Raw genomic sequence first — 19675 nt, 5'->3', positions numbered from 1 at the left:
AGAGGCAAGGACACAGGCGCCTGCACCTCCCACTCACCCATTGTTGATAAAGTAAGGTAAAACAATCAAAGCTCTGACCTTCACTGCCAGTCACAAACCCTGCTATTTTAAGCCTGTAAAACACTTAAAGCTCTTTTGTGTACTGTGTTTTTTCCTCTTTCCTTTTGTGTGTAGATGTGTTGTAGTTTCCATGGCAACCATTGGCATTCAGGGGGGCGGGAGACGGGACATGTAAAACCCAGGACGTTCAGGCCATTCTCCTCCCTGGTCATCCTCCCCTACACTGGCCACCTGTGGCTTTACTTTGAAGACTGAACCATTCCTCCACACATCTACTCTTGACTGGTTGCTCATCAGTCTTGACGTATTGTGCCAACACACACTCTTGTTATGTGTGATATCACTCTTATCACCAATTAATGACCAGCTACTGGGTCTCTTGGCAAGTGTTTCCCAACTTTGGTAGACATACAGCACTTGTGCCAACCCAACATTGACAATCATTTGACCTTGATTAGTTGAATCAGGTGTGTTTGAGCTGGGCTTGTAAAAAAGAGAGATGGTCAACCGTGGAGGCAGCTAAGAAACACTGTTGTAGACGACACACTAATATATTGGTGTCCTGGGATGTGGCGCGGGATGTTTTTGTTACAGAAATGAGCTCCAGGGTCAGATATCAAGCAATATACTGTATGTATGACCATTTCATTGAGATGTAATGACTTATCTGAACACAAGATGGCACTGTCTTATACTTTATTATATCAGCATCTGCAGTGCACACAATAGTGGGTTATTGGAACAGCAAAAAACAATCAATGTTAGTAGCAGTGATACATTTTATATAATGTAATGATAAAACACAATATGATTATGGTAAAATATAATAGTAGTATTTAACTATATAGTAAATAACTATTTATAGACTATACTATGTATTAACAATAGTAAATGAACCCACAATAGGACACAGCATTAAATAAAAAGGAGGTCATCTATTGACCTTAACACTGAGCTAGACCTTAACACTGAGCTAGACAAACCCCAGGCGTTCTATAGGGGGGTTACACACTAAGCAGCACTACAGTACAGTACATACATACCCAAATACAATGCAATGGGGAAAAAAATACTTTCGGTACACTGCATTGACATTTCACAGGATCTTCAACTTGGTTATACCTCTATGGTCTTTACCCTACGACTTTACAGAAATACAAATATGAAATATCATTCTAGTTCTAGTTACCACAAGAGAGTGCAATTGGGAAGATTTGGTTCAGGCTTGCTGCTACCGCAAACCACAATAAACACACGACCCTGTCTAGACTAGAGTCTGGTTAATAATGTTCAGTGGTTGGTTCAGGTGCAAGGGATCTAGCTTAGACGCGGTGCGGGCTGCTAGCAGAAGCAGTAAGCCTGTAAGGACCTCCAGAAAGTAGGACAGCCAGGCCAGCCCCAGAGACCAGCCGAAGGAGGTGCTGACCTGGGCCAGAAGCTCTGCTCCCACCAGCCTCTCTGACTCTGCCTCCGCCTGCCGGGAGTAGTTGATGTAAAGGCTCACACTGGAGAGAGTCAGGAGACCTGGAGAGAAACAGAAACACACACACACACACACACACACACACACAATAACATCAAAAACAACTTCACACAGAGCTATTAGAGGCATAGCACCCTAATGCGCCTACCATGTAATCGCATGGTTCCTGGTTCGATTCCGACCCTCGACATATCTTGCATGTCATCCCTCCTCTCTCTCTCACCTATCCTTCCTGTCAACCTTTCCTGTCTCAATCCCAATGAAGCAGAAATGCCCTAATGCCCTACAACAACAAAAACACAACTACACAGACAGTTTCACTGTCTCAGGGAAGCATAGCACGCATACGAACAAAGAACCAGAACCAGGTTTGTTTGAACAGCTCTTATTCCCAAGTGATCCTTAAAGACAAACAGCAACACCATAAATGAGAGGAAGGGGTAAACAGGAAGTAGACTGACGCAGGCACCATCTGATTTAATCAGTGCTCAGTCCTCAGTGTTTCATAACGCTGATATTGGAAACTGTCTAATTTTTGGTTTCCTGTTCGCTGTATCTGACAGCCCAATATATATTTATATCACCGCAGAGGACTTTGAGGGAGCTGGAGGGGGGTTGGGGGGTAGAACGTGAACGTGGATGTAATGGTTGTTTTACGACAGCACCCAGGGGTGTCATGAGCTGGGAGAGAGAAAGAGGAGGAATCATTATCCAAACACTCAGAAAGATAGGTCTCTTTTCAGTGTACTGCACACAACTAACAGTTCCCATTAAAATAGAGAAAATAGAGAGATAAACACATGCCCAATACACTCAACACACGATACTCTCTCTCTCTCTCTCTCACACACACACACACACACACACACACACACACACACACACACACACACACACACACACACACACACACACACACACACACACACACACACACACACACACAGCTTCTCACTGTCCCATAGGATTTAGTTCACTCCGGACTGGCAAATACAAGTGGAAAAAAAACAAAAGTCATTAAGCAGGGAGCATTAGAACATTAGATAGACTGTCAGTGGCCATTACAATCATGGCATTTTCACACAAGAGTGAAATATTAGGAGTGATGAGAATGACACATAAAACCTGAGGACACAACCATAGAACGCACCACAGGGAGCATAATCAACTGCCTATCAGTGTGCTCAGTGATTGGTGGAGATGATTGCAACAACATTAGTGAAACTAGAGACAGAGATAACAGTTCTGCCTGCAGCTCAGAAATTAGCAGGGAATTCAAATGAACAACCTCTCCAAAAGCTCTGTCGACACCAAAAGGAATGGGAAGTGTTCATGCACTTTTCACTATCACATACAGTACATGAGCTAATCTCTCTGATTTAAGTCTTACTATGTCTACTTCTGTCGGTAGTAATGCTTCGAGTTCTACAGTTTAACAACCTACCTAACAGTGACTTTACTCATTAGCGATAGTGCCCCCAGTCAACCCAGCTGAGACAGAGGTGTCCTACGTGTTTGGTCTGGCCTTCAGTACTTCTATAACTTCAGAAAGGGATTAGAAGGACACCTTTGTGTCTTAAATTAAGTGTCCTGTGGCATGCCCTCTATTCACACTGAACCTCACATTCAGGGCTCTGTTTATTTCAGTATTTTTATTAAGCCAAGGAATTTGGTAAATTGACCACTTGGCACACACACACACACATCCGGTACATTTTTTTTAATGTTTACTAGACAACATGCTTGATGAAAACCGTGGAAGGAGGAGAGGAGAGCAGGCCCAGCGCCAGAACCAAGACCTTGGAAGCGGCAGATCTTTGTATGGCTGGGCAGGGGCGGGGGGGGGGGGGCAGGACCGCAACGCTTAAGGACGGTAAATGCTTAAAAAAATGCTTAAGCACAAAATAGACAGACATAGTATATGGACCTACAGTAAATACAAATATTAAAGTAAAGAGTCAAATACGCCCACGGGATATCAACAAATATCAATGATTGGGATATCAATAAAAAACGTCAATAAAAAAACGTTTACTTAAATTTTATTGGGTGGACAAGACGCACGTTTGGGTGGGCTGAGCCCATTCCTGCCCATAGCCACCGTCCGTCTTGGAGGAGAGTGTGTGTGTGTGTGTGTGTGTGTGTGTGTGAGAGAGAGACACAGGGACAGAGAGGTCACAGTAAACCCACAAGGAGAGCAATCGCAATCTGAAAGAGACACAGGCCAGCAGAGACACTGCCAAAATTCACAGGGAGACACTCAAATCTAACTCTAGCCTTAATATAATTCCATTTCACACGTTGCTGGTTAGAACGAGGGCACACAGAGAGCAGTTAGTTAACTATATTCTGCAACACAAGGCCCTCTTTATGAGGATCATAAGCCACACGCTGGGTCACCGCAGGGAGAGAGAGAGGGCTGCAGTGGGAACTCGTCTGATGCTCAGGGTGAAAGCTACACTGGTCACTTTATAGGAGAGAAACAAGCACACCTCAAAGTTCTAATCTTTCTCAAATATAGAATGGAATCCTCAGAATCCATAAACAATTAACAAGTCAGCACTCACCAAGTGATGATCACCAAAGTGTTTTATATGGAAGAGCGGCGCCATTCAAACTCTAAAGAGGAGATGTGTGCATACGTACAACGTTTCAGATACAAATACACATAAAATAGTAGTGTTAGCAATGATTTTTTTTTGAGTGACTGACCTGGTCAATATGGAACAGAGACACAAAGGAAGTTGCCCTAACAAAGCTTTGTACACACAGGTACCAGTGCTTTAACCTGGTGGAGAGAGGTCCATTGCACTATGGCATTCAATTCAGTGATGACTCAGTGATCTAGCTAGGATTATAAATCTTAAAGCACCATGATACACTGTGTCAAGAGCTTTTAAGGTACAGTACTTGCTGAGGCCTGCATACAAACAATATGCCGATAATCCAACACAGAGTTTTAGTGCTTTAAACAAGATCCTTTCTAACTGACATTGAAAAACAAGATTTGTTTTTTTTGTCAAGTTTTCAATGTGCTATTTAAAATGAGCTTTTCTTCTAATCTAGACAAATCCCATGGTACTTATAGTAGATCAGCATTGAAAATAAGTAAATAGAATTTAAATTCTATTTGATAGCAATGCTTGCATAATTTAAAATCCTCCTTTTCCCCCCCTGGCCCAACCCTCTCCTCAATGGAGGACATGGAAATAAAATAACAACCACAATTCCTATTAATGTATTCATTCACAATTCACAATTCACCTGGTGAGGTACATATCATTTAGAGTTATTGGTTATTTAGCTGTGATTGGATGAATATACAGGACAAGGGAGGTCCCGTATATTCATCCAGCCCAAAATACGGGCCATCCCGGCTAATATGGGACAGTTGGAAACCATATCTACCTTACAGGTTGTACTGGAAGGACACTCAGAGCTGAGGCTAGAATAATCACAGGTGGCAGCAGTGCCAGTGAGCCATCTGCAGCCTGTTTCGTCCCAATGACGTGGGCTAATATGTAAAGTCCCTATGTGGCTGCATGCCTGTCTAACTCTCTCTTTAACCTGTCATGCTGGGTATACTACAGTCTGGTGTATATGTTACGGTACATGTGGGAAAACTAGGGTTAGGGTTAGGTGCTAGGGTGCTAGGGTTAAGGTTAGGGTTAGGGTTAGGGTTAGACATGCCAGCATGTACCAAGTCACCCTAGCACCTAACCCTAATTTTCCCACATGTACCGTATTCCCACATGTACCGTAACATATATATTTTGTTCAGAATCAGAATCAGAATAATTTTATTTTGCCAAGCATTTGCACATACATGAAATTGACTTGGTGAGGTTAGTGCTACGGTTGGTGTTGTACGTCGTTTTGGATAACGGCTTCTGCTAAATGCCAAAAATGTAAATGTCTGTCTCTGTTAACCCAAGCCTTGTCTTCTCCACCTCTCTGCCTCACTTCTGAAAGACGACGCTCTCCATCTCTCCTTCCCGAGATATATACTCTCCCTTTCTCTTGTTCTCCAGTCATTTCACTTGTTCTCTTTCTCTCTCTCTCTCTTTCCCTTTCCCACCACTTTGCTTCCCTTCCCTCATTCTATTACTCAATTGACTTTTATTTCTTTCAGATGGCCAGAAAACAACGCTCTCCTCCCCCGTCAACAAATGAAATTAGATGTTGTTTGCCACGGCCTTAATGTGCAGACACCCAGGCTCTACGGATGGAAGGGAAGGGCCACACTCACTGCAGAGGAGGAAGTAGGAGGCAGTGGCTCTGAGGAGGGCAGGGCTCCGGGCCAGGGAACTGACCAATCCACATATCCCCCCAAAGACCAGCAGGACCAGACTGAGAGGGAGCAGGACCACTATCACACGGTGCATTTCTGTGGTTAGACACAGACACACAGACACAGAGAGAGAGAGAGAGAGAGAGAGAGAGAGAGAGAGAGAGAGAGAGAGAGAGAGAGAGAGAGAGAGAGAGAGAGAGAGAGAGAGACACACACACACACACACACACACGGCAAAAATAAAAATAAAAACACTTCTACACAAAGAAGACATTGAAGCTTATATCAGTCAATTCATCAATGGTAGAATGAATCTGTTTTTGAGCAATGAGGTTATACACAGTACATGTGATAACAGTTCTCTCAGATGATCATTAACTCACTCAGCATGTGTCTCTCAGGCTCAGAGTAATAGTCAGCTGTGGAGTTCGGTTGGAAAAAGTACACCTCTTGACCTGGACATTACAAGGGAAACAGGGCGAACAACCACATTAGCGTGCATTCGATTTTTTTAGTATCATTGATCAATAGAACATGATTAATTAAAGTATAATCGAGTCATTTCTATAGCTCTACTTTTGATAGCACCAGTGCATACGAAGGCAACAGGTTCAAATCTAAATGGCTAAGTAAGTCAATGATTAAGTTAGTAATTATACAACTCGTGTGGCTGTGACTGACTGACTGGCATGTTACCCAGGCATGCATGAGAATGCACCTTCGTAGATTCTCCATAGCCCGGCATGGGAGTCCAAATCCTCCGCAAAAGTCCCATTCGATCGGTTCACCTTAATGATGTACCAGTAATCGCTCCCGATCGCAGCGGTCAGTAAACCGAAGCTCAGCACACCAGTGATGCCCGCAGTGATGACCAGGGAACCGAAAGAAATGTTCATCTTGTCTGACAGCATGCCTCCAAAACGTCCAATTCCTCGTTTCAGTCACTCACAACGTAAACAGTTGCAGACGGTGTAACGGCTCCACGCACCCCCGCTGATGTGATCATTAACACATTCCTCTGGGACAGGGTGTAAGATGGGAAGTTTGAACAATTATCCTAACCAATATCACTCATCACGTAATCGATATCTCCATCATTCATGGATGATTGATGGTATGTCACTCCAATCAGACTAGACAATAATATAACACGAGAGGATATGAGTTTGACGAAACCTCACTTGTCCACACTAGTGAAGAGCAGGGAAGTGTGAGCAGACTGGTAGGCAGTGGTCTTTTATTATAGGAGGCACGCACACGACACCGGCTGATGACAGCTCGTACCCATGGACTCTAATGACATTAGATTGCTTGCTTGCTGGTCCCAAAACCAATATAAGTACAAAAGGATTCAATGAGGTGAAATGAGGTCTATATATTGGTTTATTTGATGACATACATTTGTTGCCTATCACAAAATCAAAAAATGTATAGGCCTAGTATAAAAACGTATAGCTCCATGGTCAAATCAAACATAAATTATCCAGTCATAATTATCAATAACAAACAGGTATAATTATCAGTTTTTAACATGGAAAGGCCATGGATGGCCAATAGAATAATTAATTTTGGACAGCAGACAGTGGAAATTTGTAAAAATGTATAGAAATATGTCAAAACATACATAAAAACACAAATAAAAACAAGTATGTACATTAAAGAGCATACATCAAGTAATACAACAGGTCCAGTCTCTCCTCCTCATCACTCTTCACCCGTTGCAGTCTTGATAATCGCTGCTCTTCTCAGTTTTGTTGCCGCCTCATACTTGGTGATGTTGTCATTAAGAACCTTTTTCTATGAGTAAATGAAAAGACAGTTTAATGGGGTATCTGATCAGTCTCTGTCACAAACACACACAATACTTTTTCTTGACAGTTCAAAACAGCATGTAGGAATCAAATTATTTGTTGAAATTTGATATGAATTAAACATTGAATTCACCATATTAACATAATGTTTATGTATTTGATCATGAGTAATATGGTAACTGCTTACAATGATGAACTTCTGCCTCTCTTTCTGGAGTTTCAGGAATTCCTCCACAGTAAGGTCACTCACGTCCTTCTTAAGGGATATGAAGTGGCAGAGTGAAGAATGGTCTTTATGCTCCTTCCTGAAACAGGGAGACAAAACATTGTCACTGTCTCAACCACACCTAGTTTGTATTCCATGCCACCCTTAATCTATATAGAATTCAACATTAAACATTGATGGTAAACTCTGTGATAACCTGGTCACAATTCTGTTGTTGTTTTAACAGAAAATGAGAATAGAGAACAAAATAACCAGTGTAACAATTTCAAAGCAAAATATGAGTGATACGTTTTAACCATAGTTAATGTGCGTCAAGGACACACAGGAGACTGGTGCCCGCAACAGGCCCAACCAAACACTCCAAGAATAACGCTGTTCCTCTCCTTAAATATAATTACCAACAACGGGCAAAGTGTGAGATACATTCCAATCTCAAAGGAATGGCCAGGGTGTGGTTTCTTCAGCCACATGACAATCACAAAGTAATTGACAAACGGTGAAGGGCGACTCTGACGCCCCTCTACAGAGGATTACACCAGAGAAGTGACTTGAATGTCACCCTGCTATAAAACAGCACTAGCTATGGTACAATTATATTTATACATTTCATTATAGGCAGGCCTCCAACAAAACCCTCCCATCTCTGCAGTGATTGAGGACGGACAAGGCAAGGTTATCACGTCCCATTTCTCCTTATTTTGAAGTAAGCACTTTCTGACATGAATTCAAATGGGAATGGAGTGGAGTCAGTCGACCATGCTTACATCAATCCTAGTGCGAAAGTGCATGTGGAGAAGGGTAGAGAATGGTAAATGGACTGCACTTATATAGCGCTTTATCCAAAGTGCTTTACAACGGCCTCTCATGATTCCCCCATTCACACACCAATGGCGGCAAACTACCATGCAAGGCGCCGGCGTGGGAGAGAGGTTGCATTGGGGAGAGAGGTTGCAACGATATTATCAACTTACTCTGGTTCATCCTCTGGCTCCCAACCCTCCAGTTCTTTGAGGCAGAAGAAGCATTTGGCTATGTCTGGGCTGTTGTCAGATGGAGTGTGGATGAATCCAGCTTTGGCCATCTGGCAGGGACAGAGTGCAAGACACATTTAGTAAGACAAAACCATTACAAAGCAGCACCAACACCAACACCAACAACAGCAGCAGCAACAACAACAACAACAACAACAACCACTAGCAGTTTATCATAATAATAATAATAATAATAATAATAGCTGTAACATGGATCTTGAGCTAGCCTACAGCCACTAATTGGCTAGGTCATTTAATTTGCAATGTTGTACAGACAGCATTGTCTTTAACTAGAACTAGCTACTACTAGAATGCTAACCTAGCTAGTTAGCTAACCACTCACGTTCTCGGGAGTGCAAGCGCAACCCTCTTCGAATGGCCATCCGACGTACGTCTTCAGCCTGTTTTCATACAAGTACATTTTCGTGTTCTCGTCGGTGAATGGATCCATGTCGCCTTTGCAAAACAAATACGTTAATAAGTTTACAATAGCTAAAACACAAAGCTGACGATGGCTGAAACCGGTTTGATTCAAATATTTGGCGGATGTTCCACTGCGCTGTTTTGATTGGTGGAAGCGGCGGGTTGATCGAGTACCTGATATCTGGGTAATGTAGTTCTGGATGCTGATTGGTGGAAGCGGCGGGTTTATCGAGTACCTGATGTACTCTGGGTAATGTAGTTCTGGATGCTGATTGGTCAAGAAGGAACACGCGCGGACATGTGTATCTTGATCGGTGTCTTTTCTGTTTCATAATTTACGTCCACAAAGGACCAAAGCTAAAGAGTAAGTTCAGAATATATATGTGTAACGAGTTACACCGTCTCTGGTCAGTTTCAGAAGAGTTAGCTACGGGAAACAGCAAACCCTGCGGGCACACTTGTTGACTCGCTTGTCCAGTCAGGGCTCGGCTATGGAGGCGAGGTGTGCGGTGGAAATCCTGTCAGAGTTCGACTGTCCTTGGTCTGGCACAGCCAAGGTGGTCCTGTCCGGGACAGATGTGTTGCTCTGGACCGGGGGGGACGAGGTCTACGTCTTCAACTGCCAGGAGAAAAAACTGACGGCAAGTGTACCTACTGAAAAAGAGTAAAGCACAGAAAGGCAGAATTTTAATGAATGAATGGTCTTTATTGTCATTAATACAGTACAGGTACCATACAACGAAATGTAGTAGGAGGGGCTCCCCTGGTGCTTGGAAAAAGACTAAAAACAAGAGGGCCAAGGGTAAAATAAAAAAGGGAAAAGAGCTGGTTTACATAAATAAAGGCTATACACTATCTACTATACTATACAATAAAACACTGTGCTGTACTCTATGCTATGCTATAAATATCCTAACTTTTCCTATATCTGAACCTTATGTACACCTGTCAATTGGACATCATTGATATCTCCAGGTCAGGTGACCATCTAATGGACCTCAATTCTGTCTGATTCTTGACGTTTTTCATTCCAGGCTGTCCTTCAGTTCCCAGGTTCCGTGGGTCACCTGGTGCAAAGTGAGGACCGGCAGCGTGTCTATGCTGCCTGTGAGAATGGTGGCGTGTACTGTGTCAGTCTGTCACCTCCCCAGTCCAGGTAATAACCTTTGTGTACTCAGGGCAGGCTACCTCTTCACCAATTATCCTGCTTCACACATGAATCTCACCCTCTCCCCTCTCCCCTAGGACTCCAACCCCTTTGACCAATCGGGCCCCCGACCCTGTGCTGCTAAAGGTGTCTTCTGATTCGCTAACTGTCAGAGACGAGGGGGTGCGTTCTCTAATCCTGGTGGGCACAACTCTCCTGACCCTCTCGCTACGAGAGTCTGCCTGGTGGTTCACCTTCTACAAAGCGCCAGAGTCGTCATCAACAACTGGCGGCCTCCAGAAACTCACAGAGTTCAGCCTCCCAGTCGTATTGGCTGGTGTCCATGACGACTTGGAGGAAAACAATGGCCAAGGACTGGTCATTCAACCCGTGTTGGCTTGTGTCTACTCCAGTGATGCACCACCACCATCAACGTCCTCATCATCATCAGAGACACCACAGCGTGAAGGCCATTTCCTCCTGGAGTCCCTTCTCTTCAAGCTCCTCTTCGGCGTTGACGCCGCCCTCATCAACTCACCCATAATCCTTTGCGGTCTGCCTGATGGGCGCCTTTGCTGCCTCCCTCTGCGTTCTCCAGGGCAACCAGGACCTCGTGTCAGAGTTCTGCACAGTCTCCAGCAGCCAATCATTTACATTGGAACCTCTGTGGTCACAGAGAATGGGTCGGTTCCACAGTGTCTGGTGGCGATGGGTCGACTGGGGAGGACGTTGCTGGTCCAGACCTGCAAAGGGGGACCAGAGGAGGGGGGTAAGGTGGCAGGCTTTAGTGAAGGGTGTGTGGCAGGGCCTGTTTTGTGTGGGTGTGTGGACAAGCAGTGTCTCTACTACAGCACAGGCTCAGACCTCCTGGCCCTGGATCTCATAGGGGAGCGACTAGACAGAGGAGGCCCAGGAGAGGGCCTGGTGCCAGGCCACACGGAGAGACACGGTCAGGGTGTGGAGTCATCCAGCATGGTTGCTTCCCTCCAGACCCCCATCAGCCTGAATGTCTGCAGGATGATTGCCCTGGCTGGACCCTCACATAACACCCTAGGTGATTAAACAGATTCTCTCATTTTCTGTGTGTGCGTGTGCGTGTGCGTGTCTGTCTGTGTGTCTGTGTGTGTAACTGTTCTCTGAGTTATAGAAAGCTTATATGTGCCTAAGTAGGCCTAATAGTTTGTGTGTGAGCTATGCTCTCAATCTTTGTGTGTGTGTGTGTGTGTGTGTGTGTGTGTGTGTGTGTGTGTGTGTGTACAGGTGCCGTACAGCTGGTGGGGTTGTCTCTCAAAGGGAGGCTCCAGAGGGTGACGCTGCCTAAGGGGACCAAAGACAGAGGAGTACCCAAGCTCCCCTCTTCTGACGTGGGCCAGAGAGTCAGAGACCTCCTGGCAGCCATTGGAGATGTGTGTGAAAGGTGAGACACAGTAGTTTAGCTCCTAGTAGATTTGATTAAGAGTAATAATAAATAGATCCTGTTAGGTCAAGCTTTACTTGTTACTTTAAGGGGATTCATGAGGGCATCATGATCTTGATTTCATTAGGTGACACAGGGTACCATTGAGCTGTACAATTTAGCTAAACACATATCCTAGTTAACTCACAGTAGTTTCTAGTTCTATTGAGTGCAATATTTTTTACTTGCTGTACATGTTGATTGACACTGGTGTGTGTGTGTGTTCTTCCATCTTCAGAACATCTGTGTTGAAAAGTACGATCCAGTCAAAGAACCACACCCTCAGACACCTGAACCAGGTACTCAACATTTGCTCCCTACTGCGAGCCAATCAGAGTGATGGAGAGCAGCATCCTGTCATTGAGAAGCCAATCAGATGTCACGCTGTTGCCAAGTGGAGCAGGTTGTTACAGAGAGACTCCTTGAATCTGACCTGTGTTCTGGACAACTCTAGCTCTTACGTTCTAGAACGGGGCTGGACGTTCTGCGTTCTCGTTCTACCTCTATCCCACTGTCTTACTGCGGGGAATGAGAACACTTCGAGAACATTCGCATTCCCATTCCAAAAACTAGAGCCAGGTGGGAAAATGGAAGTATCGTTGCCCCTGACGGATGGGAATGACACATCCTTCCCGGTGACAGTTAGCTGTTCGCTCGTCTACTCCCTGCAGAGCCTCCTGGGTAGCGAGGAGCTAGCCCGCTTACTGTCCAATGGGGAGCCAGCAGGCTCTGATCTGGGATTGGATGGCGGATGTGTCAGTCTGGCTGTGGACACACTGACAGTGGATTGGCTGGACGCTCTGCAGGTGGCCGCACCCTCCGACAAAGTAGCCAACAGACTCTATGCCACCACAGATACTATCGCCATGGATACCATCCAAGCATTTTTGAACTCGCGCAGGATCAGGAACGGCGAAAGAGGAGACGATAGCGGGCTGGTCGCGTCTGAGGGGGGGCTGTTTTCAACGAGTGTCAGGGTGTCGTCTGAGCTGCTGACAGCCACACTAGGGTTCCCAGACACAGGCCCTCAGGGGGAAAAGGGACCTCGGACTCTTTGTGGGTCTGTACTGAACTGGCTGCTGTCCCAGGGCTCTGGAGGGGTTGAGAGGGGGGACAGAGGGGGACAGGAGGGCCCGGTGGTCTATGGCCACTGTCCAGGGGGGGACACAGTCAAGCTCACTGCCACAGAGGTATATGTTCATGTTTGGTTTTGTTGTTGGAAGAAATGTACATTTGGGGGGTAATTATTAGTGGCGATAACATTTCACCTGTCAAAGATGTTCTCAAACTAATGCCTTTTTCGTTTTGACATTAACGTTATAATGTTTCACAATATTGTGTGAGAATGGAGAATGAGTATTGTGTGTCTTCTACCAGGTCTTTGTTGGGGAGGCGGCCCACGCTGCCGTGGAGGTTCAGGTAGAGAGCTCCTCCATGGCTGCTGTGTGTGGACTGCACCATGCTGTGTTAAGCCGTGTACAGGTACACAGTACACACACACACACACACACACACACACATGATTCTCCTTCCATCACATACAGATCACATCCAGTAATTATTTTATTTACATTTTTAAAAATACGTTCAATTTTTTTATTAATTCATTTGGAATACTTTCTAAAAACATTTAAACAGGCCTGCCTTCCCTGGTTAACCTCCTCTCATATGCCTGCCTACAGGCACTGCTCCACAGGGCTGCTGGGAAACGTGAGTCCTCCATGACCGTACAGGGGCTGGGGCTGAGACAGGCGCTACAGCAGGCAGAGGTAAGACCATACAAAACCCTGAAAACAACAAACTACTCAACAACATTTGTTGGCCTCCATTTAAGACCCTGAATTCAGATAAAGGAAACAACTTACGATGCTTAACATTACTGTGTAATATTTCCTCAGTATTCCTGCCTGTGGCCCTAGCATAGGTTACTTTTTCTCACAATGACTGACGGATAGATGATTCACTTACTTAGACAAATGTATTTGTGGTTACTAGTCGGTTTGGATAAAGGTGTCTACTAAATGCCTAAAATGTAATGTGAATGTAACGTCTGTACTGATGGTCTGTAGACTCACCTCTTCCTCTAACCCACCCTCCAAGGCCCTGTCTGTGCAGATCCAGGAGGCTCGTGGGCTGGGGACAGCCAGGGGGCAGACGACCAAGACACTGCTCAGTGTTTACCGACAGCTCCGAGAGAATCCCCTCCTTATCATCTAACTTCTATGCCCTTGCCCCATTCTCATCCTCTAGCATTTCACGTCCTCATCCCGTGCATCATCTTTACTATCTAATGTCCTTATCATCTGACACCTTGCATGTAAGTGCTGAAGCTATATTCAATGATGCGCAGTGGTTATCTGTCGCCCTCTGCTGTTGCTCTACAGTCATAGCATTTGTTTCTTTGCTTGAAAGTTGTTAAAAAGGTGTTCAAATCATTATACTGTTTTTTTTGTCAAGTTGCTGTTGCTCTACAGTCATAGCATTTGTTTCTTTGCTTGAAAGTTGTTAAAAAGGTGTTCAAATCATTATACTGTTTTTTTTGTAAAGTTGCTGTTGCTCTACAGTCATAGCATTTGTTTCTTTGCTTGAAAGTTGTTAAAAGGTGTTCAAATCATTATACTGTTTTTTTTGTCAAGTTAAACTACAGCCAGTCCATTTTGTTAAATAGAGGTGTGTGCGTGCGCGTGTGCGTGCGCGTATCCTTGTTAAATTGTTTTATCAAGACAATTCACTTGAATATAGTGCCTGGTGCTGTACCTGTTGCTGTCATGTCAACCTTTCTGTCTGACACATGAATAAAGAGGAAATAACGAGGAACCTCCTATTTTGTACAAACCTGTTTCCTCTCACCCTCATGTCCTTCTCCACTCTCTCCTCCATTGCTGGACAGGAGGAATCGTGTTTCTAACAGTTGAGAAAGGGCATGTGGAGTATACATTACATCACCTGTGTAATACATCACCTCCTAGCTAGGGAAGACATGAGATGGACACTTCCTTGCTTATTGATCACATGGCACTACCGCTTCAAGCCAAGAAGTGATGGATTATATAGGTGATTAAATGAATAATACCCCCTATATATATATATATAACCCTGGCTTCCAGGTGCAGGCCCTCCCCTGTGTTAACCCTAACAGTCACACACGGATAGATTACATACCATTTAGAGGCATATAGTATGCTCGTTGACCTTTCACCTGTGACCTTTGAACCCCTGTATCCCAGTCTCAATTCATTAGAACTCACACACAGGATTACCCGCCAGACCTTACCTGGCAAGCAGACATTATTCATACACAAAACAACCTTACGACAGAGACGATTTTTTTTTAATGATCATTTCAAAAGTGTTTCACAAGCGTGAATAAAGAAAGAATGAATGCAGAGGAAAGTAGGACCAATGAAAGGCATGTCAACCTCAAGTGATGTCACTCAAGAAGTGTGTAGGTGTACATCACTCACTACAACAGGCGTGACTCAGTGATACCCTCTCATGACAGCTGGAGTATTACTGCAACCAAGGTTTGTTTGCAGAGGACATCCTATCGCTCCCGCTAATATATTAGGGGACTGACTGCTAATGAATGTAGTGCTGATGAAGGCAAAGGCCACTCACTTTCAATTGGTAGAAACTCAGTTCAACGGTGTCCTCCACTCGCTTCTTTACTCAACAAGCATTGGAGGAGGAGATGGAGGTTCCTCCCCATTGGTATTCTCCTGCAATGCTTTTACAGAAGGAAGCGAGTGAAGGATGGAGGAGACAAATAAAGTTTGCAATGTGCAATGTAAAGGCTCTTTCTAGAAAACTATGCAATAATGTACTAGTGCAGGATGAAAATGATTTTGATGGGTGTTTGGAATGTGGACCAGTTTGGTGTTGGAGTTTTGAACAGCATTTTTGTTGGGCTGTTCTATTTGTTTACAATACACAGACAGGACACTAACCCTAGTCTAGCCCTGTGTTTGAGTATGACCAAACATCGATCCCCTGTTGACCACATGTTGACTGTCGAAAAGGAAAAGACATAACAATACTTCAAATTCATTCACATCAATAATGCTGTTTGACTTCAGCGTCCACGACTCCAAACAGGATTCACTTCACCAGGCTCCTTATGGCTGAAAGCAGGGGGTCACTCCTCCCTCCTCCCCCCTCCTCCTCCCTCCTCCTCCCTCCTCCTCCCTCACTGCCCTACGCAAAGAGTCTGTTCTCTCTCTTCGCCTTCGCCTGTGGCTGGTAGGTACCCGTCGGCTCATTAGGGGGGACAAGAGGGAGTAGGTAGAGTAGAAGTTCCCCATAACCACTGGCCTAGGGTCAGATTTTCTTGTATCCCCCCAGTGGTTAAGATTAGACTTTGGGGATATGTAAATACCACAATCTGATCCTAGATCTGTGGTAAGGGGCAACTTCTACCTTGAGAGGGACAGAAGGCCCCCCAGTATAGTCCTGGTTCAGTACTCCCAGAGGGCAGGGAGGTCTCCGGTACCCCTCAGCGTGCCCCCCTGATCCCCTCGCAGGTATTTGCCATTCTTGCCTCGGATGGCGATCTTGCCATGCTCCAGGAACTCCAGGGAGAAGTCTTCAGCCGTGTCTCCGTCTGAGCACACCAGCCCATTGCTGGCCACGTACCAGAACCGCCCGCTCACGCCTACAGAGGGCGCCATGCACAGTTAGAGAAACAACACTGACAAAACTTACTAACAATATCTCTTGCCCAGCCTATACTTTTCCTGAAATTCTGGGAAACGTTATCCATTTATTTAATGTATCTGTATATATATATGTATGTGTATATATATATATATAGAGAGAGAGATTTGCATCCTCTATTTCTATGTCCACCAGCCTCCCCTGGTGTACATCCAACCTTACCTTTAATGTTATAGGCCCCGTCGGTGAAGTGCAGAGTGAAGATGTCGTAGACTGATCTGCTGGCGTCCAGCGTGTTGGAGTTCTTATGGTGACAGACAAACCCGTTCTCCCCTCTCAGGATCAGAATGGGCCGGTTGATCAGCTTCAGAACCAACTTCTCATCCTCACCTGAGAGAGACAGGGAGGGAGAGAGGGGGATAGATAAGAGTTCATTATTACACATCTATTTCCAATGGTGAAGCTTCCAAACACACACATACACACACACACACACACACACACACACACACACCTACGGAGTCGCTGACAGCTGCGAGCTGGCCGTTCTTCTTGGTGCAAACATATTTTCCGTTGCTGGCTCGTAGCGCCACCCTGCGACCCATCCACTCCACAGCAAACATGCTGTTGGCAGACCTGAATCAGAGCAGGAGGCAGGGCAGAAGAGGATGACCTCAGGCTAATCCATCTAAGGTGTGTTAAGTTAGCAGCCTGAACTATACCTAGTCTACCTAGTCAAGGGTCCTCCACCAGCCTCCCCTGGCGGGGATAGAAACCTGAGGATGGGCACTTTGAGCTGCAACGTTTGCAGGAAAAGCGCTATACAAATAAAAAGTTGTTGTCTTTAGTCATAACCAGGAACAGATAGGTATCCAGGCTACTCTATGTACAAAGCTCTGTGGAAGGGAGGGGGGGAAGGAGGGTCACTCACACTTCCTTGGCTGTCGTCTGGATACCTCCGTGGGCCACCAGAGTCCAGTAGTTCCCCTGGCTGGTGCGGAACATACACTTCCTGCTCTCTTTGTCAATTTCCATCTGGAACGTCTCCATGTCCGTCTCGTCCTCCTGATTGGCTGAGATGCTGGTTCCTAGAAGGAGGAAGCAAGAATGAAGTATCGTATACTGTAGTAGGACATCACAGAGGTCAGTCAGTCATCAGTCATTTTGTTTTGACCAGCCTAAAGCTTTTGGAGTTTTCTAGAGACCCTCAAGGTCAACATGACCCAGGTTTTGGGAAACAGTGTGTCCAGTCAGTGTATTGTCTGCTGCTTGGCACACTGTGAGTGTGTAATCACGGCTGTCCCTGGGATGGATGTGGGGCTTCCTCCCCTCACCTTGACCTGGTATGGCCTAGACTAGGGTTGGCATGCACCATTCGGGCCAAGCTTACTGCGCAGTAGGTTTGCACATGCACACACATACAAATACACTCACGACTCACAAGAACACACACACACACACACAGACACACACACACACAGACACACACACACACACACACACACACACACACACACACACACACACACACAACCACACGCATGCATAACAACTTCAGGCCCCTTTAAACCTTAAAACAAGGACTCTCTCTGTCCATTATGCTGAATGTTAATAGCATTAACATTTCATTTCAGCAATTTAAGATCCACTGACTGGCATCGGTAGCGAGAGTGTAATCAACAAACAAACAAAGACAAAGACAAACACACCACACACACACACACACACACACACACACACACACACACAAACACACACACACACGCACACACACTCACACCCACGTACGTACGCACCCACGCACGCACGCACACGCACACACACACACACACACACACACACACACACACACACACACACACACACACACACACACACACCATAACACTCTACATGAGCCTTTTGTGAACAAAACAGACAGCTTGAGGCATTAAGAGTGTTTAGGCCAGACTGTAACCGTCTCAGTTGTTCCAATTCTTTTTTCAACAGAGCATTAAACCCTTTATGTCAACAGTTTTGGCTTCTATCCGGAAATAAACTATTACGTGACACAAGAAAACCATGAAACAGATTGCAAAGGCTAATACCCAAATGAGACATATGCCAGAATATCTGTAAATAATTTTCTTAATCCTTTAATGACACAGATCTTTGCACTTTACCTCTCCCCCCCCTTCTGCCACTCCCTATCCCCCCCTCTCCCCCCTCCTCACAGTGGGGGCCCTGGTCTAAGCAGCTTTGGAGTGCCGGTCTTCCAATCCTTCAATCCCCAAAGGAAAGAAAGAAAGAAAGAAAGAAAAAAAAAACTGAACAAGAAAAAAGAGAAAATTGTTTGGACCATGCTTAATTGGATATATCGATGCTTTCACCACCACCCGACCCCTTCACCCAGAAGCACACTCAAAAACATATAAAGAAAACCTACAGTACCACCACCACTGCTTAATATGGAGCCATTACGAAGGACTCACTATCAACCTCCATGTACAGCACACACCCGCTGACAACCTCCTTCAGTTTACAAATCTCACACTGCGGTCTTAAACGAATCTCAGCCCAGTGCTCTAAACCAGGGTCCACTCAGGTCCAGCAGGCCTGAGCATGTGTGTAGCATCCAGTGAAGGCTGGTAGAGGTAGAAATCGGAGGACAAGTTTATTTGAATGCATGTAACAGAATAAGGAAATGGTATCAAACCAGCCCTAAAAAAACACCTGATTCAGATCGTCAACTAATCTCGGCTTAAATTTTACACCTACATCGTTTTTTTAATCAAAAAGCCTATACACACTGTGACACACTAGAACCGAACATTATAGGTTCACCCGACACTATGACCACACGGCACGAAGACCACCCTGGGTCTCATCACTGGCTGTTTCTGTCTGCTCATCCCCCACTCATCTCAGCTCTGCGTCACACCATATCTTCCAATTTTGCATGTCCATTTCACACTATGATATTCCCCTCATCTGTGACCAGACTACAGCCTGAGAGTGAGACAGAGAGAAAGAGAGAGAGAGAGAGAGAGAGAGAGAGAGAGAGAGAGAGAGATGGGCGAAAAAGAAAGACAAGGAGAGAATGAGAGAGGGAAGA

At 45.1% G+C, this 19675-nt stretch overlaps 4 protein-coding genes across 4 annotated transcripts in view; 1 reads left to right on the top strand and 3 right to left on the bottom strand.

Annotated features, from left to right (window-relative positions):
- Positions 1–1324: 1324 nt before the first annotated feature.
- Positions 1325–6730, bottom strand: tmem235b (transmembrane protein 235b; the record flags this gene model as incomplete). Its single annotated transcript, XM_080542301.1, has 4 exons — positions 1325–1584; positions 5793–5930; positions 6218–6289; positions 6553–6730. The coding sequence occupies 4 exons, from the start codon at positions 6728–6730 to the stop codon at positions 1325–1327; spliced, it is 648 nt and encodes a 215-aa protein (XP_080398427.1).
- Positions 6731–7531: 801 nt separating this feature from the next.
- birc5a (baculoviral IAP repeat containing 5a) lies at positions 7532–9353 on the bottom strand (the record flags this gene model as incomplete). Its single annotated transcript, XM_080542621.1, has 4 exons — positions 7532–7631; positions 7833–7950; positions 8843–8952; positions 9246–9353. The coding sequence occupies 4 exons, from the start codon at positions 9351–9353 to the stop codon at positions 7539–7541; spliced, it is 429 nt and encodes a 142-aa protein (XP_080398747.1). The 3' UTR covers positions 7532–7538.
- Positions 9354–9525: 172 nt separating this feature from the next.
- LOC308167821 (Fanconi anemia core complex-associated protein 100-like) lies at positions 9526–14145 on the top strand (the record flags this gene model as incomplete). The annotated part of the gene is made up of 9 exons (XM_080542299.1): positions 9526–9575; positions 9744–9966; positions 10360–10481; positions 10571–11526; positions 11733–11889; positions 12167–13118; positions 13306–13410; positions 13611–13697; positions 14044–14145. The coding sequence occupies 9 exons, from the start codon at positions 9526–9528 to the stop codon at positions 14143–14145; spliced, it is 2754 nt and encodes a 917-aa protein (XP_080398425.1).
- A 2237-nt stretch (positions 14146–16382) lies between these two features.
- Positions 16383–19675, bottom strand: part of fscn2b (fascin actin-bundling protein 2b, retinal) — a gene marked incomplete at both ends in the record, with an annotated part of 8007 nt that continues 4714 nt past the window's right edge. Inside the window, 4 exons of the mRNA XM_080542298.1 lie at positions 16383–16579; positions 16804–16971; positions 17096–17217; positions 17513–17669. Of these exons, the coding sequence (XP_080398424.1) occupies positions 16383–16579; positions 16804–16971; positions 17096–17217; positions 17513–17669 (644 nt within the window). The remainder of the gene's footprint in view (positions 16580–16803; positions 16972–17095; positions 17218–17512; positions 17670–19675) is intronic.

Source organism: Nansenia antarctica (assembly GCF_963989245.1).
Source record: "Nansenia antarctica genome assembly, chromosome: 11".
NCBI lineage: Eukaryota > Metazoa > Chordata > Actinopteri > Argentiniformes > Microstomatidae > Nansenia > Nansenia antarctica.
The sequence above is the reverse complement of the archived record's forward strand: the minus strand, read 5'-3'. Positions and strand labels throughout refer to the sequence as shown.